The sequence below is a fragment of the Lethenteron reissneri genome, chromosome 23, assembly GCF_015708825.2.
Source record: "Lethenteron reissneri isolate LAM-NWPU_2019-01 chromosome 23, ASM1570882v1, whole genome shotgun sequence".
In the NCBI taxonomy this organism is placed as follows: Eukaryota; Metazoa; Chordata; class Hyperoartia; order Petromyzontiformes; family Petromyzontidae; genus Lethenteron; species Lethenteron reissneri.
Genome location: NC_083801.1, coordinates 15136759 through 15158540, shown reverse-complemented (window position 1 = coordinate 15158540; position 21782 = coordinate 15136759). Strand labels below are relative to the sequence as shown.

Genomic DNA, 21782 nt, shown 5'->3' with positions numbered 1-21782 from the left:
GGAGCTCTGATTTCTTTGCAAAGCAATACATCCCAACGCAAACTCTCGATTTCAGTTTCATGACTTACAATCCAAATGCCAGAATAACCTCTCTAATCGTATTTGCTTTGTTCCTTTAACGGGTATACGGCTATTACCAAATCAACCGGAATAAGTACGAGCTCATCGGATCTCGGAAGCAAAGTAGGATTCAGTCTGCATTGCATATAGATGTGTGGCCACCTGTTGTAAGCTGCTGTGGGGCTACATTGTCAGGAAGTCCTGTAACCACGCCGTTTATGCTCCCCTCCCTTCACCAAACTGGAGCAGCGTGAAGTATGGTCAAATAACCTCCATTTCCCACACAATATAAAAAAAACCTCATCCAGCAGTGCAACTGATGAGCTCTTACAAGGCACCCAAGTTAATCTTGTTTCGAGTATAGGGATTTGCATCACCCAAGTATGGTTCAAACATTGGATGTGGGCTACTGTTGTGCATGATACTGCAGGGTCTTCACCATGTGTTATACAATCATGTGCTTTGATAGTATATTCTTCATAAACAACCAGGTAGTGAGGGGACATTGAATGCTCCAGTCTTGAGTACCAAAGTTGTGTGGTGATTGCACTTCGTGATCAGCTCACGTAGCCACTCAAAACTATACTGCAAACAAAGATAAACAACTGCAGATTAGGAAAAAAACAATTTATCACATTTCTCCGAATGTAAACAAAACAATCTGTACAAGGTTGCTAATACAAGTTAACGTGTGAATGAATTGTCCCTTCAATACGGGCGCAGGATTGTATGTAGGGAAACATACATAACAGGCTGCAGCTCAGATCAAAGTTTAGTTATATAAAAATCCCTACATGACAGGGAACACTGTTTACGACACTTAAAGCAAAAAAAATCCTAGAGACCTATTTACCACCATTATAGAACACTCAGGTTGTTTGTGATCCTGAAGATGAATGTGTTTCAGGCAAAACAAGTGGCTTTCATCCAACGTATTTAAGTACATGGAATGAAAAGATGACAAAAGGTGCAGCCATTGTTGGATGTTTTTTTCCCTTTTCCCCCCCACCCAACCCCTCCCTCGCCCCAATTAACATGATCAATATCATAGTTTGTGGTTTAGCCAAATGAACCAACTCTTTTGTATGAAATCAGGACACATGACTTAACTGTTACAACAAAAAAGTTATCACTGATTAAGGGCAACATAATGCAAGATTGATGATGTGAAAATCTTTGGTACATTTGTGCCAATGTAGATTTTTAGATCAATGATTTACAGTAAATAAAATGTTTTTTTTTGTTATCCATCGTTTTAATCATATGCAGCCATTCTTGGATTTTGCAATGTATTCACCATACGTTTTGATGTGTTGGCATCTATCTGTACGAGACAAGATTACTTAAGATTTAGGCATTCAACCTCTGCTTATATAAAGCAGGAATTGTAATATCAACATTAGCTTAAAATACGGATGCCAAATTACCAATTGCATGAATATCCAGAATTAATATTTTACACTTTTTTTTAGCTTTGCCTTCAGATTATTGCTTGCACCCACAGATGGACATTCTTGAAATAGCTTAGTGATGGATGTAATATTAAGGTCATTCATTGTGTGGCTGTCAAGGATTGTCATCTACGTAATTTTTTATATAAATGTAGGATACCGAAATTCCAATTAAGTCCCAATAATACATATGAAGAGTGAACATGGCTTTCTTATTATAATTCAGTACCTATACGTTTTAAGTATTAGACGTCTACAAAGGATGGATACATGCTTCAATCGTAAACACTTTGGACCACACACAACAACATCCAACATGGTTGCAAACAATCCAAGATAGCCACTAAAAATATTCCACACACTATTTAAATCTATGCTGTTTGTTTTAATAAAGTGCCCTCAGATCAATTTACACATTAAGTAACTTGCATCACATTTCTAACGTTTGAAAAGGAACCGCAATGGCAGCTATCCCTGTGCAGCAGGAGGGGACGACTCAACCCACCTGCAAAGCAGGCATTATATTTAGTTTGCCAGTCGGGGATTATGACTTCCATGTGTCATCCCAACTGAGTAATTTGTCGGCTATTTTAAAATTTCGCAAATTCTGGGCAACAAATAACATCAGGGGATCCCTTCAGGTTCTCCGTGAAGCAGAGGGTGCAAAGCATTTTACGGTTAAACACATACATTGTATAAACCAGGGCAGCCTGCTGGACTCAAACCACGAACAACTGAAGCACGCAGCAAACGTGCTATCGCTGGGCCATGTCACCGCCAAGTTAGATCCCCATTGATGTAAAATCCCCATTAGCAAAAGAATGTACAATTGTTCACAAATTACACAATATGTACTAAGTGATGACAAAAAAGAAACAGGTCGCATGTGTAAAAAAAATAACCTGTTTGGTTGAAACCATAAATTGTCAAATTTTGCTAAAATTGGCAGCCCTTGGGTTGTCATTAACATCATAAAGTTCCATGCTTTATGTAAAAAAAAGTTATAACCTCCAAATGAAATCAGCACAGTTAGTGTTTTTTACTATTTCTCTTCCCAAAACTGCCTAACACGACATGCCAAAGATGGTAATGAAGCTTAAAGGTAAAATGGCTGCTCATAATGCCCTAAATGTTATCAATTTGTACATGTATACCCTGCCGGAAAATTCAACCAGCAATAGGGTGCGTGCGTGTGTGTCAATGCAAGTTTTTGTTGCATGTAAGACGGCAAGGGTAGTTGGATACAAAAAAAAAGTATTAAGTTTGGATGGAACGGTCGGTACTGACGAGCTGGGCAGAGGTTACTCAGAGTCCGAGTCATCAGAATCATCCGTCGAAGAATCACTGCCACTGCTCTGGTTTTCCTCTCCCTCTTCTTCTGCCTGCACCAACACACGGAGATGCCAAGTGGACAATCGCAATGTAACATTCGTCAATTCTCGTTTTTTTTGCACTCAACATACACGCAATCACATGTTTAAAAATAGATGTTCACATGTAAATACATTAAATCTTGATTTAAAGCTTTCGTGACTGCAGGGATTCATATTCTTGGTTCTTTCGGTAAAGTCACGTAGAAGGGAAATAATAAAATAATATTAATATATTAATATTATCCCACATCTTAGACCAATTCATATTATTTCCCTTCTACGTGACTTTACCGAAAGAACCAAGAATATGTAAATACATTAATAAAAAAAGCCGATTTTAACACCACATTTATTCTCAAAGTAGAGGGATGAATAACTGCATCTGTAACAGGCAAACACACTCTCTCTCACCCAATCAAGCAAATCCTACCCATGGGTGTTGTTGGTATGCATTTTCTAAGCAAAGCAGGTTAAGTTGTCAGCATAAAATATACTGCAACTCCAGCTAATGCTGGTGCCACTATTCTCAATAGGAATCAATAGTCTCCCAAATTTTTGTAGAATGTGCAAGCACCTTTATTCTTTGCAGGGTGAAATTGGTTTACATAGGGAGATTATATAACCTGTGCTGAACAGCAGTCCTTTGCGTGGCGACTTCATCACCAATTTACGAAGTGTTTTTGCCAACTGATTGGCTCATCATCAATGCACGCAAGTAATCAACCAGTCACGCTGAAAAAAAAAATACCGACGAACAAAGTATTCACAATCCACGTCCGCAATCGAACATGACCACTGCCAAGCCTCACCTCCTCGCCATCTTCATCGCTGTCATCGCTGTCCGAGCCCGATGTCCCATCGCCCTCCTCCTCGTCCGAATCATCATCCTCGCCATCGCTCGAGTCCTGAGCACCGGGAGGACCGGCATCACTGTTAACCTCGTCGTTCAGCAGAGCTGCCGCTCAGAGTATAATGCCGATTATCCCACATCTTAGACCAAGGAGTCCAATTGTTAACTCTCTTGGAAAAGAGAAACCAGAGACTTTTAATCTTTCTTGGGTAAAGGATTATAAAAAGACAGCTGTGAAAAACTCGTGGCACTTATGCCTGGCAATTATCGACAATCTGGTTTTCTTTCACTTAAAATAATTAACAGCGATGAACAGCATGTATTGCACCTGAAGCAGTGTCAAAAGACTTCATTGGAAAAGTGATGCAAACATCTGCATTATTTATATATAACAAGCAGCTAATCTGTATGGGTCTTTGTCCACAGAAACCCCCCTAGATCACTTAATCAATTTAAATGAGCTTATGATATGTAGTTTGTGAACGGGGTCAAAACGGCCTTCCCATGACATTGTATAAATTGGCGAATGTCGGGCGAGTGGTGAATGACGAAGGTCAGGTGAGTTTGTGAGTAATTTCACCTCATTCATAGGATGGGTTGTCGACTCGTATTATATGTCTCTTTTTAAGTATCAACCGAGTTGTGCATACTGTTTTGCTTTATTTTCCGTACTAGGATACAACATTTTATTGCTGCCCTGTGTGCAACTGCAGGGGAGTTGATCTCAATAAACGCCCAAGATGCGTGTACAGCGTATAAAATGTGCATATCAATTATACAGAGGGCGGAAGTGTTGCACCTGTGGGATACACTAAAAATAGTCTGTTCCATGTAGCCATAAATCACTTGGTCACCACCGTAAAAAACATAAAGAGAGTATCTTTAAATCGTCCTTGTGATATCCTCTGCCCATCTGTGGATTTAAAAACGTAAAGGCGTGCTGGACAAAGTCAAGTCAAAGTGTCTACGCTCTTGAATGAGTGCATTGAGTTGCACTCCTCTTCAGTGGTGGCTCTGAGCCAGTGGTGGAAATCGCACATTCTTACTTCAGAGGTCAATGTATCAGAAAGTTAAACGACGAGCTTGGATGATATGCCCGAGAGCCATGGACACGGCTTAACTTCAGTCGAGTCTTTCTAGGTTAGTCAATTGGAATATATATTCACGAACAGCATACTACAGCATCTCGTATACCACTCACTGGCTGTGGCTACTGTCTAGGCCTACACCAGTCTACCAAGGTGACCTTGCACTTATTCAGTGAGAAAATAAGCCCTGGGAATGGGCACACTCGCTCACCGAAGTGTCTGCCTTGGGCATGGTGATGCGCATCTTGGCTGGTGGTGCGCTCGACTTGGTGCCGCCTTTACGCTTCTGTTAAGACAGCGAGCGGCAGCAGGAATCGGAACACGGGGAGCGGGCGGGTAGCCGGGACACAAAGCACCGCCATGGTTAACAGCTGCAAGGGAGCAACGGAAACAAATACAATGCTGAACACATTCGCCAATAACACTGTGGCCATAGCACACAGAGACCAGAGAGACAGAGTAGATAGAAGATAGTGATGAGAATTTACACCACAGGGCATTTTTGAAAAAAATTCCAATTCACTTTTTTTTTATTGGCATATTAAGTTACGTCTTAGCAGCTATTAACTGAAAACCCTTCCGGTATTAATTTGAATATATAACTAATTTGTATCATAGATGTATATAAAAGCATATATTATTGCTGGCACATTGTATTATGGCTAGAACTGTTCAAGGGAGTTACATGAAACCATAATTAGTATATTCCACTTCAAGATGCATTCCTGTACAGCAGACAAGGTATCTGCTACTGCTGCTGTGTTATTTTGTGTAGAGGAAATGAGATACAGCGGAGGTGCCACTCACATTGGCTATGGACTCTTTGTATGCTGCCCGTTCAGAAGATGACAGCGTCTGTCAAGAAGGTTAAAATATGCATTAAAATATACAAACGCAGACTGACAAGGTCACTCGATATATCGTGTGCAAAAAAACAGATGTCAAAAGAATCATGTTTAAATAATCATTGTTATTTTTTTTCTTTTAAAATGTTATTCCAAATGTGCTCCTGGAACCAGACCATAAGATGAAGTATCCATTCGGAGCTCCGTGTGTTAGAGAACAGCCCGCTAGGAAGAGACTGTCACGAAACTACATCTAGGGGTCATGTATGTATATCGGAGTTGTCATATTCAGGTACCCCACATAGCAATGTTAGGTGCCACCACTTAATATATTCAGGTTCCATGAAAAACAATACGTTCTGTGTTGCCTTGATGAAACTAATTCCAGGGTGCACACCTTGATCCAGGCGTCGAGCGCCACCTGGTATTTGCGTTGTGCCTCCTCCGTCATCTGCTTGTACTTCTCCTTCTGCGCGAGTGACATTTTCTGCCAGCGCCGGCCGATCTCCACCATACGGTCCTTAAGGTCGATGCGCGCCAGCTCACCGTTCGACAGCAACTGCTGCGAGAACATCTGATAACCGCTCCTGCGAAGGCAAACAGCACAGATCCACGCTTTAGTTCACCGCAGTTCAACACCCCATCTACACCCACACGCAATACTCCCCACTAAAATATATAAACAATAAATCCATAATAGGCATGTAACAAATATTGACTTCAAACTTTCGTAACTACAGGAATTCATATCCTTTGGTTCTTTCAGTAGTCATGGAGATCGAAAAAAATAAAACATCAATTTATACTGTAGCCTGGTTCTTAATCGGAGTATACTGACAGTCTATAATGTAGACTGTAACCTGGTTATTAGGTTAAGAACCATGCTACAGTCTACATTATAGACTGCCAGTACACTCACCCAGCTTAATAACCATTGCTATAGTCTACATTATAGACTACCAGTACACTTACCAAACTTAAGAACCAGGCTACAGTCTACATTAGTGGTCTTTTTGTTTTCTATGATTTTTATTTTTATTCACTTTATTTTTATTTTTCTATCTACGTGACTTTACCGAAAGAACCAAAGAATAGGAATGTAACAATTCACATCTGCCCCCAACAAATCACAAATTCTGTTGTCACAGATCTGGGATGTAAATCAATCCAAAAATCGATTTCTTTGTTATTTTGTTCATCAACTGTCGTGTAATTTCCAATTTTTTGTGTCCTTTGCATAATTTCGTTTGCACAATTACCCCAAAAAACATGAGCATATTATTCGTATATTACGTGCATACAATAATCATTACTCATATTCATAAATCGATACATGTATCAAGAGAATTATAACGAATTTCAATCAATGAATCAATGCATAATTACACGCCTAGTCTGCAACCACAAAATTTGTTGACCAAATTCCACATGTCTGCATTAAACTGACGCAAGTGCGTCAAGGTGTGCGCTGCCGCATGCAGCCCCACATACTGTCAGTGAAACATTGCGAGTGTAAAAGCGGCGGATCACTTACACTGGTGGCTTTTTGGGCTCCCCCTCAAACTTCACCTTCTTGTTATGTGTGGGGGCGGCCGTTGTCCTCAGGGTAGTTATTTCTCTCTGGACAGGTACAATGTGTACACACAGATGCACAGTGAGCAGCACAAATACACGCAAATGAAAGCAAGCGCACATGCAGAAGAAGCGCACGACCGCCATTGCCGCAGCGTGTCGGCGTTTACACGGGCGTGCGCACCTCATATCGCTTCTGGTCCTCTGCCGCTGCTTTGATCCAAAATATTTTTTGCTTCTTGTCCAAACCTTTCCACTCTGCGTCCAGCGCCTTCAGGGCTTTCTTCTTGTCATTCTGAAATGAACAGTGCACGGAAATGTGGTGAATCCAGCAGTGGCTTTACAAAACATGATCTTGCCAATGTGAAGTAGCATTATGTTTTGCAGTCCACCACTACTCACACTTGTGGCAAAGTCTGTATTTAGTGAATTTTTTTTGGTCGGCGTTTTATTTTTTGCCCTTCACATTAATAGTAACAACACACAATCATGCGTCAAGTGCGTTGTGTTCAATGCTTTGACATCATTGCATACATTCCACAATGCAACAGGCCTGTAAGAGTGAATTCATTTATTAAAACAGATTTTATTAATGATGTACACATTACATTTTACAATTAGATATAATTTTCTATTTATCGTATGCAATTTGATCACATGACCCATGCAGCCACTAGAGGCGCTGCATGGACCACAATGCAAAAACAAATGAATTATTTAACCTAATCGAGACCATGAGTCGGAAGAATTCATTGAATTCAGGGGATAAATGCATCGCATGGATATATAACAAGCAGACATACACACAGAGAGACCAATACTGCAATTAATAAATCACAGTCATAAAGCACATCTCTTTAGAAAAGATTATAAATGAGCAAAGCCACTCGGTGTGTGGGATGCAATCAAGTGTGCAACAGTCACCGTCGGTGCGGGCCGATGCAAAGCGAATTCTGATCCTCACCTTGTATTTCACCAGGCACTCCACAAGCTTCGTTTGCTGGAAGATCTCCTCCTGCCGTTTTGGGCGTCTCGGGCATCTTTCCTCGCTTCCAGGCTTCCTTCTTGTCCCTCCCATCCTCCTCCTGGACAAAAATTGTGCAAAAAAAGAAGCCCCCTGTGACTCTCTTGCAAGCAGCTTGCCAGAAAGCGAGAGGTCAGCACCGAGGCACTTACGTGCCAAGCCACATGGTGCGGCAAATGGTAGACTGCAAGCTCAGAGTGGACTAATCAGCTTGAGTTATAATTGAAGCCGAACCTGTCAAGTGTCGTCTATTACTAAGTCATGACAGCGATTTTGGGAGATCTCAGAAGCTAAGCAAGGTTGAGCCCTGAACAGTACTTGGATGGGTGGCCACCATGCAATGTTGTTGTTGGTTGAGGGGCTGTTGCGGCAGGCAACGCAGCAATATCTATTGTTGTACTGTACTTTTATGCTCCCCAGCGCCACCAACTTGCACTCAGTAGAGTGGTGAAGGATCTTTAAATAACCCTCAGGACCCAGACAAATTGGAAGAGCCCTCATCCTGTAGTGGAATGACATAAGGCTATACAATACATATAACCACTGTCAGGGTCGGGGGGGGGGGGCTTGCATCCCACTACCTTTGACACCGGTGGCCGGCTGGCAGTGGAAGTCGCCAACTTCCCCTCCTTGCCCTTGTCTTCATTCACCACCCTCTCCCGCTCCTCCTCCGGTAGGCTCTGTTTCGGACATTGGGCACAGGAACACCACAGTGACGATGACATCGTCGTGACCCTGCCGCGCCCCCTTTAACCCAAGCTCCGTGCCAATGCCCTCAAGGCAAGCCATGCACCGCCTAAGGGTCGCTTCCCGATTGAATTTGGCAAATTCATTAAAAAATCTCCGTGATGTGGCACGCAAAATACTCGGCGGGATTCGAACGTACCTCAAGAAACCTCTGAAATTCAACTTCAAACTGCCGTTTTTTCTGGAAACAATAAAAAAACATCAGTACAGAAAACAGTTCTCATCTGCAAGAGTGAACATACGCTTATATTTAAGTCAGGTGACAAAAATCGATGACATTTAGTCTACATGGGAAAGCATCATTGGGGCCTCCGAACTTAAAAGGAAAAGTGACTGCAGTACAGTATTTGTATGGGAGCACCTACTTAAGTTAATTCTTACAGATCCAATGAGAATATGGTGGCATTGTAAACAATTCCTTGTTTTTTTGTGCAATCTCAAGACCAAGAAACCGAGTTCATTTGAGCTTCAAGTTGAATTCTCATCGCTCTGGCAATAATAAAAGGGGGCTGCACTTTATAGATGGAAGCAGAGTGGAGGGTCAGTGCCACGCGCTGACCTTACTCAGCACCACACATTCAACCATCTCAGCACAACACTGATCTGATCGTCACATACCAACATGCTTCAGGACCATACACTCACCAGCTCACAACGCTTCTGGAAGGAGTCTTTCTCCTTGTGTGGTAGCGACCGCCACTGCCGACTACACTCGATCATGCGCTCCGTGCAAGGGATGTCCTTCAGCCCCACCATCAGCTCGGCACAGAACAACGCATAGCCATTCCTAAAGCAGTCCCCCACATGCCACACGCAGTACACAAGTGCATGGGCGGGACATCACAAGCAATTCAGTACGGACACATACAACATACGATACACGTAGGTTTTAGCAGACACATTGGCTGCATTAATATGCAAGATGGTGGTTCAAAAACTATTCTTAAATACCTAGGTTTCTTATCATTTACCAATAACATCAGTAATATCCTTCATTGAGCTATGCAAGTACAATTTTAGGTTTTCCTCCAAGGGAGACCTGATGAATTTGATTTACACAAGCATAAATAACAGAATTTTACAACTTAGTTGCAGGCACTTATCAGGGCTACCATCCAAAGATGGTGTGCGACGATTACAAACAGCTTGTCAAATGTGGGAGCAATCCCTTCCTCATGAAAATGCTTTGTACGTGGCACAGCGTTTGTGTACGTGTGCGTGTATGCGCAAGCGCGAGCTCACGGAGGGGGCTTGCTGGGCCTCCCGTCGTGCTTGTCCTTGAGTTGTCTCTCTGCCTTGGAGAGCACCGACTTGATGTTATCGTCGTGCACGTACTCGGGGTGGCTCTCCATGTAGTTGCGCACCGCACCCTGCTCGACGGAACCCACAGCACCGCGCAAACGCACGCGACTCCACCATCAAGACGGGGTCGGCAGTCAGGAGACTCGCATAGATCCTGTTTCAGCACGCCAAGGAGCATAAACCATCACGCAAACTGCGGCCAATCCAGCTTTTGGCTAGCCTTCAGATGCGCTTCTGCAGCCATCTGGAAAGCTCTTCCTTCTGATATTAGGAAGCCACTGGAGCTATGCATAATCTTTGGTTCTTTCGGTAAAGTCACGTAGGTGAAAAAATAAAAAATTTGAATAAAAATTACTGTAGTGGGCACTACAGCAATATTGTTTCTTGCTGTGGTTGTCCCACCTGATGACAGAAGCTTGTGTTGCTTCCGAAACGTCGTGATATAATTTAGTTATTTCTATTTTTTTTCACTTACGTGACTTTACCGAAAGAACCAAAGAGTATGGATCCTTGCAGTCACGAAAACTTCAAATCTAGAATGGAGCTATGCACTTTTAAATCTAGATTGAAAACGAATTTCTTGATAATTGCTTTTTGCGTTTAGTTTAGTCTTTCCCCCGCACCTCCGATTAGCACGGTTGGCTATACGGTGCACGAAATAAGTTCAACATACATACATATTTACAGTTTTGTGAGCATTATTTTCAAAGACAAGAAGCAAAAACATATTGAAAATAAATGCGTAAACCCATCTTGCTGGGTTTCCAGTAAGTAAATGTTAAACCAGTCCCGCAGTTGACACCCAGAGGTCAACAACCAAAGGGGAACACCTAAAGATGTGGGATTCTGTAAGAAAAGATCTTAGGAAGTCGGGTGTCAAGTTTACATCAGCTGCTGGACCTGGCAGAAGTGATGGTGAGATATGATGTGGTGACATCGACAGCATAGCTGTGAGCACCTCAAAACTTGAGCTCAGGCCACACGATTCAAATCAAGGGCTGACCAAACCCACATTTTTGTACAGCGCCCAATTTCTTCAGGACCTAGTCATAAATGAGTATTTGATATTTTTGCGGATAGGTAATGCTTGCTCCCTTTGCCATAAAAAGTGGCGATGTGGGTGCAACGAGCAGCACCTCATACTCCTTCTGCAGCTCCAGGGCTTTGTGGATCCACTTGAGACGCTTCTTGTCGGGCAGGAGAGACCATTGCTTGCGCAGAGCCTCCTTCACATCCCGCTGGTTCATCTGCGCACGGTGGGGAGGAAAATGTGGTAATGATGCATCCCATGCTCAATGAGGCCACGTAGTTACAGTTTTTCACATGAGCTGAAATCCCCATCCATTATGGACTTAAGGCCCTATATATAAATATGGATATTCCAATCAATCAAATAATTGATTTAGACTAAGCGACATCCCACTGAGACTCCTGAAAAAGGGGCCCCCAAGGTAAAATATAAAATCGTGACAAAAGCACCTCGACATGTATACGTAGCTTAGCGACATTTATGTTTTGAGTGGTGAAAACAAATATGGCTTTCCAGATCAGTGTTTCCGAGTGCGGAGAGTTTAAACATGAGCCTGGACCAATCTGGGCAGCATCGTGCTTCTTCTGCGAAAGCGTAGCCACATCCATATGCTAAGCAGGTGCAGCTTTAGGCTTAGCGATGGCATAAGTCAAAACTATTAAATAAGTGGTGGCACGTGAATGGCAATGAGGAAAAGCTAAACGGAATCATAGTTTGTGCATTTCCAAGAAGTGTATTCCAAGCAGACAGGCCGACCTCCGTGTTCTGCTTCATGAAGATCTTCTTCTCGTGGTTGTACCACAGCTGGTGTGGCGTCTTGGGTTTCTCAGGGTGATCAGACTTCTTCTTTCCAGTGTCCACCAGCTCTGGATGCTCCTCCCTGCCCACCAAGAACAAATCATAACTTTCATAAACCACACACACACACATACAAACTACACACTTGGAACATACACCAATTCAATCTCACAAACACATACACCTACAGTTATGACCCAAGTGAGAGAGTAGGTAATTAATGATTCACTCCTCCTACCCCCTACAATTCGATTAACGGTCACGATTGGGGAAGATTTTTTTTTCAGAAACTATTATTTGACGTTTTGTGTAAATACGTGTGAAAGAGTCGTCGCAGACAATCGCATCAAAGCACTGTAGATTTAGCTTTTACAGCTCCCACTTAATCATGACATAGCAGCAGCCCGCAACTCACCGGAATTTGGCCATGGCCTTATCAAAGTTTTCCAGCTCCCTTTGGTACTCTTCTATGTACTTCATCTGCTTTTTGAGATACAATATCAACACAGCATGATCACCATTGTAGTATGATAATAAATCACAGCTCTTTTTCAATCCACTGCTGGATGGAGGCCTTTCCACGCTACGTCAGTAATGGGGGTTATGGATTGGCAATGTATACCGTACCACTTCGAGGTGCAATGTGAGAACATGAATTACATCCATGGCCTCTCCTGAATCCAAGATCTACAATATCTCACGTTTCAATTTATTTTAATGTTTCACTTACGAATCTGTGCATTTGCAACTGTTGTACAGGATTATATAAGCGAAGCAGTACTGTGGTTGACAGGGTTCACTACACGAAGGGGCAACTGAAACCAGGCAATATGTAAGACCGACTGACTGAACCCAAGAGGTATGTGAACACACAACATTGCAGGCATGTCAATATCACGAGTCATGGTGCTGGTGATAAGTGTTCCATCATCGCTTGCTGTTCCTGCTGTGAGGCCATGCCTTTTTCTTCTCGGGCAGCTCCTTGTAAATCTTGGACATGCAGCGCGTGAGGTCCAGGTTGCTGAGATCTGGGTACAGCTTTGCATATTTGGAGCGTTTCTCCACGAAGAAGCGGAAATAGGGCGTGAGCGGCTTCTTAGGGAAGTCGGGGTGTGTCTGCATGTACGAGAGACAGAAACGGACGGTGAATCGCGCAACCCAGAACAAAAAACCCCTGCAAATGCCAAAGCACATGAAATATAGACACGTTGATTAATTTATTCTTACAGCGCTTGATACACGCATCCAATCATGCTTGTAAGAATCGATTATTGTTGACTTTTATGTGATGAGTTTGCGTAACCTATGCTGCCAATCGAGGCCACTATATTAACAATAACAAAAACACTGCTAGAATTGAATTACAACCTCAAGTGTGAAAATGTATCTATTTGTGAGGGGGGAAATCTTTACAGGCCTGACCACTGGTTCTTATCCCTATTACAGCAGCCAATTGGAAAAACGTAGTTATTTTATTTACCTAATGACAAACCGCAAAGGCAATACAGATATAACTGGTGGCATTGAGACACACTACACGGTTATCACTCGGTCATTTCTCTCAAAAGAAATCAGAGCATCACCTTAAGTTTCTTTCCCTTGTAGGGATTCTTCACGAACTCTCTTGCATCGATCAGCAACTCCGTCATCGTGCGATATTTGCGGATCTGCAGGCACCGACAGCACAAACACAGCCATCAGCCTTCACTTCTATAGCCTCGCGGCTCCAAGACAAAGATGAAAATAGTGTAGAAATGTGGGATGGCCAAAAGTGGAAAAATTGTGTATACGTTAAAACATTTCTATGGCTTGTTCACAACAGTAGGCCACTGGTGGAGATTTTGCTTCCAAATACTACACAATTAATTACCGGTAAATTATTGATCATGTCGGTAAATTGAGAGAGTATACTACTGCAAAGGTTTTTCGCAGTCATGCTTATGGCTTTACGGAAACAATCAAACATGCGCAACCTGAAAACACATCAGAGAGCATTGTGGGAAGTATCATGTGACCAAACTGGCGCTAGGTACTATTTGGTATGTGGATGATCTAAGATTGAGACAGTACCACGAAAAAAGTTTGTTAAACAAACATTGCAGACCTCACCTCGGTGGTCAGCTTTAGCCATTTTTCACGACATACTTCGCCCGAGTAGGGACCGAACTTGACTTTCTCCCAGTCAAAGTGAAGCTCGGTGGTCTTGAATTTCAATGTGTCGCTCTCGGGAACCAAGGCATGCATGCGGTCAAGGAGCGTCGTCAGATCATCCTGCGTCCAAACATCTATTGCATCAATGCAAAAATCAAAACGGAAAGATACATTACAATTATTACAATACATTACAATTTCAAAGCAGCCGGAACAGGGGCACAGGAATTACAAAATATATAAACCGAGACCAATTTGTCTCTTAGTCCCCAGGTAGCAGACATCTGACGGATTTGGTCTGTTCGTTCCACCCAGCGGGGCTCACAGAACAAAATATCTCAGGACGATGCGCTAACTTGCACAATGCGGTCACTCACGATCCCCTGCACCCGAGCCCTGGTGGACAATTCACCTGTGGAGGCCATCGTGGATGCCCCGGATGTCTGCACGCCTTCCCCTTTTTTCTGCAGGTCTCCGTTCATGTCACGCCGCCTCACCTACTGGAGGCACAACGGGAGCCGCGGCTCCTTCCTGTGTGACACGGGTACGCGCGTTAGAATTCACACATGCCCAGCCGTGGACGCGCGTCTTATTCAGTGCTTTCTAGGGATCTCGGCCATGCCAGCCCATGCACTCACAGGAAATGCTGTCTACCACTGTGCCTTAGTCACAAAGATCAACATACATACATACAAAATGTTACTCAGCGTTGCTTTTCTGGTCAGGCTGCCGTCAGTACAACACACCCAGTGCTGTTGTTAAGGAAACTTAAGCAGATACAAAAATTAAGCCTTTTTTTTATTTCTGCCCAAAACAATATCTGTGCAAGTGATTCCCTGAGGATAGATAACAGCGTGCTTTACAAGTGGAACAGTTTTTTTAAACCTCCTTCTCCACAGCATCACAATAATTGTTCATACAACACAAGCAAGTATCTGAATTTGATGATGCAAGCTTTTGAGCTGCCAAAAGTATTCGTAAAATGTGGTTCTGTGTTTGTGGCTATAGCCAAGGCAGCATCTGCAAACTCTTGAGTCAAATACAAGACAAAACCAGACGTCAGTGTTATACACAGCGCATTCAAATTTGTTTACCGTCAGATTTTCGAATCTGGTGTTCGAGCCACACAAGGCCCTACTTATTTTCAAAGAACACAAACACACGTTTAACATTATTCTCAGTGGCTGTCCTGGATATAAATACAACCGGCATATGTAATTCATAAAGTATTATAGGTAAACAATTCCGTTTGGTTTTTAATGAAAGTTGCTTGAACGGTTGTTAATGATTAACATCACTCTCCAACACAACCTTAAGGTTCTAACCTAAACGTTTATACCATTAAGGAAACACTTTTATTGACATGTGACATGGGTGTTGGTTCCAAGGGCTGATGGGGGGGGGGGCAAAGAGTGCAGCCTGCAAGTTCATGTTTATATTGGTCTCGAAAGCCTACGTGTCAACCCTATACTGCCAAGAAGATGGACTGTATATGACATAGATCTACTCATGGTGCATTATAGGGTTCCCGAATGATGTGGGTTTAATCCACTTTCAATAAGGTACTGACCTAACAAACCAAGCTGGACCATTCTGAAAAAACCCATAGGAAAATGCAGTGCAAAAGGCAAACAGCTTTGGCATGTACCTAGGCTGTGTCCTGGGCTGTGTCCTGGGCTGTCAGACTCCAGCTAAAAGCATTTTTAAGTGAGAAAAAAATATATCTGAATGGTAAAGACTTGGTTGTCACGGACACTACCAGTGTTCATGCAATAAATGCAGTGACAATGTATTAATATATTCGACTACTGTCGCCTTGACGGTAGTCTAATATATAATAAATAATAAAGCACCTGGCTGTACATTTACAGTCTATTTTATCATGCTCATTAACACAGCTTCAACCTCATAATAAGATGGCCTGGAACACAAAGCCAAGCTTGCCATCAACAAAGTGTATTTTTTATTTCAGGCTCCATGCATCTTCTTTTAAAGACACAAAATCTGGGCTTCCCAGGGAAATATTTCAATGTACAGCATTAGGTCATGTGTTTTCCCACAAGCCCAAACAGCACGGTATAGAATAATTTAGACCTGGCAGGATGCGCACAAAACAGTGTGCAGCCACAGCGTTAATGCCTTTCCTTCTCAAGCGGCGACAGCCGGCTGAGTCCCTTGCTACAACCTCCTTTTCCTCCTCGCTCTGCCCTGAACCGCGGCACCCCCACCACAAACCCCGGCAAGCTGGCCGCCCTCAGCCTGCGTGCATGCATGCATGCAACACGCGTGCACACAAAAGCACGCTGGTCCCGCCTGCCCTTGGACAATCACCAATGCTCTCTGCAGCTGCAAGAACAAATTTTATCTCCTCTGTTGCTCGCACAGCGGGCGCCCCATGCCGAGGCCGGCTTTGCGTCCTGGCTGTGGGGCGACACCACGTGTAACCTGTGGGGGTGACGGCACGTGTAACCTGTGGGGGCTACGCACGTGTAACCTGCGGCCCATCCCTGCCCACCAAACCTTCCCCGGCTGACTGCACTCCATGATGCATAGCTCGGTGCTTGGCTCGGCATCTAACCCTGAACATGTGGTAGCTGGAATAGTTCCTGCAAAAAAAATATTTGTAAGCGTACGTACACGCAGAGTGCAACAAATTAGCATTGGGGGGGTGGTGCGCATCTCCTATAGCAGGGTACTGAACGAATGGTGGAAAATCCGCATGCCTGCGCTTGGAATCGGCCTCCAGAACGATCACTGGATATCTTACGCGCAATTACTTCTACGTAAAATACAGCCAATGCTGTATAAATATAACCGTGCGCAATTATGTTTCCCGAGACAATTTGACCCAAAAGGTCACCACGGCGATGCGCATAAGCTGCTGCGCCATAAATTTTGCCTTTGTGAACAGTTTCATCCCAAACGTACGCAGTCTGCGGTTCCACATACCGACGGATGCAGCATCGCATTAGGAATTTGTTTCCAAATGTATTCGCCAATGACACGTGTCTTTTACTTCCCATAGGATTCGTCATCAAATATATAACGGCGGCTCCACCACTGCACACAAACGTGTGCGCTCTCCGCACTACACTGTACACGCTGCCTACTCCCCTCCCTAAGCCATTTAAACGACACCACCACCACCGTCTCTTCCTCCTCCTCCCCCGAGAGGCCCCGGGGAGAGGCAACAAGGGGCGGTGTGGGGGTAGGCAGCGGAACGGCTGTCGGGTGGCTCGCCCCGCGGATCACCCCCCTTGTGTGGATGATGTGGGGGGCCCTCTTGCCCCCCCCCCCCTCCACGTGTCTCAACACGCCTCTTCGCCTTCCACCGTCTCCCAGCTGCCTCTCTCTCTCTGTCGCTGCCCAATCCCAGTCCAAACCAAACCCCTAAACCCCCTCGAGCCAACGCAGTTTCTACCCCGACGGTACTTGACCCAGTCAAAGCCCCACCCGTAACAACACACACACCAATCCAGTCTTAACCCCGCCATACCTGTGACACTGCCTCCTCACCCTGTATGACCCGATTTAATCATACCCATGCCCAACATTGACGGCCTAATCCTATCCAGCGCAGACCCGTGACATCACATGCCGTAGTCTCTCCAGCCTGAAGATGCTCTACACAAGACTTGACCCAAATCTTACCTGAGTGCAGCATTATAATGCCCTCTGTGAAACTCAAGCTGACCCGGTTTATCTCAGCAGCCAACCCTACACCTACCAGGCCAAAAACATGCTACGCACAATTGCAAATGTTCCCTCACTGGTGATCAACAATTGCAGTCAAGGGGAAGCCACCACCAGCAATTAAGCAGCAGTAGCAGCAACAATATCAACAATATCAACAGCGTAAACCTTCACCTTATTTCCGTCACTACCACAGGCCCCTAACACGTTGCAAAAGATCAGCAACATCCAAGCACTCCTCGACTCACCCAGAGATCTCCCCGACCTCGCACACACCGTACGGAATAGGACATGAATTGTGTATGTATGGTGAACTTCTTTTGCACCGTACGGAATAGGCCATGAATTGTGTATGTATGGTGAACTTATTTCACACCGTATGGAATAGGACATGAATTGTGTATGGTGGACGTATTTCGCACCGTACGGAATAGGCCATGAATTGTGTATGTATGGTGAACTTATTTCGCACCGTACGGAATAGGACATGAATTGTATATGTATGGTGAACATATTTCGCACCGTACGGAATAGGCCATGAATTGTGTATGGTGGACTTATTTCGCACCGTACGGAATAGGATATGAATTGTGTATGGTGGACTTATTTCGCACCATACGGAATAGGACATGAATTGTGTATGTACGGTGAACTTATTTCGCACCGTACGGAATAGGACATGAATTGTGTATTATGGTGAACTTTTTTCGCACCGTACGGAATAGGCCATGAATTGTGTATGTATGGTGGACTTGGTGAACTATGGTGGACTTCTTTCGCACCGTACGTAGCACAACCGAGCCAATCGTGGGTGCTGTCCCCGCAGTAGGGACCAGCAATGTCTGCACACACCCAAGACGCCATGTGGTGGTGAGTGTACACGTGGAGCTACACAGCTCTTCTTCTGCATTAGTGTGTGTTGTCTAGAGCGATCATCATGCCGGTAGGGTCTGTGTGTGTGTGTTGCACATAGACTCTATAATCTCTCTCGTCTACAGGGCATAGTCTAAAGCGCCCGTGTGCTTCTGCCGTGCATGTCTATCCAGTTTGTATGATCATACATGGGATGTTTATGTAGAGTACAGCCGATATGCTACAGTGCATAGACTATTGTATATTGTATAGTTGCAAGTGTATAAGTCTAAAGTGTAGAGTATACATCGCGACTACGCTTGTATCGTGCCTGTCACGACAGTCTACGATCGCACATCTAAGCAGTCGTCCACGGCTGTACAATCTGTGTATTTATATATAATAACGCACGTGTCTACACTGCAGTGGTATATCGTGCGTCTGTGTAGAGTCTACGGTGTTATAGCCCCCTCATAGCCCCCCTAGACCCCTATAGCCCCCCTAGACCCCTATAGCCCCCCTAGACCCCTCTCTAGCCCCTCATAGCCCCCCTATAGCCCCTTAGAACCCTCATAGCCCCCTAGCCCCCCTATAGCCACCCCCCCATCTGCATGCTGCGTGCCAACAGGCGTCTCGTGTCCGCGTCTCTTTAAACTCTGCGGCCTCTGCTCAGCTTCTACGGTGGCAGCTCTCAGTAGAGTCAGTCTCGTGTGGTTAGTGGTGGTAGTTAGTGGTGGTTAGTGGTGGTAGTTAGTGGTGGTGTTGGTCGTAGTTAGTGGTAGTAGTGGTAGTTAGTAGTGGTAGTTAGTAGTAGTTAGTGATGGTGGTCGTCTCGTGTGGGTAGTAATGGTAGTAGTTAGTGGTGGTAGTTAGTAGTAGTTAGTGGTGATAGTTAGTAGTAGTTAGTGATTAGTGGTGGTAGTTAGTAGTAGTGGTAGTTAGTAGTTAGTGGTAGTTAGTAGTAGTTAGTGGTAGTCGTAGTTAGTGGTAGTAGTAGCTAGTGGTAGTAGTTAGTAGTAGTTAGTGGTGTTAGTGTTGGTATGTAGTAGTTAGTGGTGTTAGTGTTGGTTTGTAGTAGTTAGTAGTAGTATAGTGGTAGTTAGTGGTAGTTAGTGATAGTAGTTATTAGTAGTGGTAGTTAGTGGTGTTAGTGTTGGTTTGTAGTAGTTAGTAGTAGTATAGTGGTAGTTAGTGGTAGTTAGTGGTAGTTAGTAGTAGTGGTAGTTAGTGGTGTTAGTGTTGGTTTGTAGTAGTTAGTAGTAGTATAGTGGTAGTTAGTAGTAGTATAGTGGTAGTTAGTGGTAGTTAGTGGTAGTTAGTAGTAGTGGTAGTTAGTGGTGTTAGTGTTGGTATGTAGTAGTTAGTAGTAGTATAGTGGTAGTTAGTAGTAGTGGTAGTTAGTGTTGTTGTTGGTCTCGTGTCGCGTCTCGCCACCGTCGCGGTCTCTGCGCGGGCCCCGCGGCCCGAAAATGGCGCACGCGGCCCGGCCGCGTCTCCACCACCTCCTCCTCCCCGCGGCCACGAGCAACGAGGGCGGCAAACAACGACTCCGCCTCGCCGCTTACCACCACCATCACCACCAGCAACATCGCAGCAGCTAAACACGGCGCTGACATACAGCCACAGTGCAGTGAAACGACGGCGAGAGAGCGAGAGGGCGAGCCGCGGCGGCGGCGTTCTCGCCCGGGCCGCCATCCGCCCCGACGCCGCCGCGAGGCGACATCGCCCCGCGTCGTCGTCGTCTTTTAAACACGCCACAAAGACGACAACAACAACAAGACAACCCCCCCCTCCACAGACAATAAACTCGCGTGCCCACCACCCTCCGCGGACGTGAGGGCAACCAACGCAACGCCTCTAATGACGATGATAATAATAATGTGCACCAAGCAGCAGCAGCAGCGACGCGATTCGTACAACGACCGCCGCCTGCAAATCGACAACAAAAGCGACGAAGGCGGCGGCGGCGGCGGCCAGAGGCGAGAGGCTGAGCCGCGGAGAGAGACGAGGAGAGAGACGAGAGGGAACGACGTCCAACACACACAGAGAGAGACGAGAAGGGCATCTATCCCCTCCGCGAGAGAGACGAGACGAGAGACACGGGGAGCCCGGCAAGCAGCCGCGTCTCTCTCTCTCGCAGCAGCAGGAGGATGAGGAGGAGATGGAGGCGAGGAGGGACATTACCGCCCGCGACTTGCCTGTGCAGGAGGGTTTTGATGCGCAGGGAAGAAGCAGCAGCAGCAGCGATGTGAGTGGGAGAGTCGGGACAGAGACTCCGCGGAGCAGCAGCAGCAGCAGGAGGAGAGAGACGAGGAGGAGGAGGAGGCGGCGGCGGTGGAGGAGGCAGCGGCGGCGGCGGGGGAGGAGGAGGAGGGAACGAGGCGGGAGATGGCGGCCGGGCCCGGCCCCCTCTGCCCGGCGCGGCGGTCACGGCGAACCCCCTCGCCCCACGGACCCCCAGCCCCACGGACACCCTCGCTCCTCGCAGCCTCCTAGCCCCGGGTGGCTACACCACAACCACCACCACCACCTCAGCCTCAATCCCTCACGGACAAACACGAGCAGCAAGCCGCAGCCAGCAAGCAGAGCAGTACGCAGTAGCAGCAAGAAGCAGCTGCAGCAACAGTAGCAGCAAGAAGCAGCCACATTAGCAGCAAGAAGCAGCAGTAAGAAGCAGCCACAGCAGCAGCAGCAGTAAGAAGCAGCCACAGCAGCAGCAGCAGCAAGAAGCAGCAACAGTAGCAGCAGCAGCAGCAAGAAGCAGCAACAGTAGCAGCAGCAGCAGCAAGAAGCAGCAACAGTAGCAGCAGCAGCAAGAAGCAGCAACAGTAGCAGCAGCAGCAGCAAGAAGCAGCAACAGTAGCAGCAGCAGCAGCAAGAAGCAGCAACAGTAGCAGCAGCAGCAAGAAGCAGCAACAGTAGCAGCAGCAGCAGCAAGAAGCAGCC

General features: G+C 45.3%; 1 protein-coding gene across 1 annotated transcript; it reads right to left on the bottom strand.

The window, feature by feature from the left end:
* Positions 1-672: 672 nt before the first annotated feature.
* Positions 673-21247, bottom strand: LOC133346080 (nucleolar transcription factor 1-B-like). The gene is given in 21 exon segments (XM_061557408.1): positions 673-2893; positions 3694-3789; positions 5034-5108; positions 5630-5677; positions 6065-6254; positions 7202-7287; positions 7424-7534; positions 8204-8254; positions 8256-8324; positions 8845-8943; positions 9150-9191; positions 9656-9797; positions 10253-10380; positions 11449-11559; positions 12099-12222; positions 12556-12620; positions 13101-13256; positions 13724-13807; positions 14250-14425; positions 14704-14822; positions 21021-21247. Coding segments are annotated over 20 exon segments (2004 nt in total). The 5' UTR covers positions 14774-14822; positions 21021-21247; the 3' UTR covers positions 673-2812.
* Between the last annotated feature and the right edge of the window lie 535 nt (positions 21248-21782).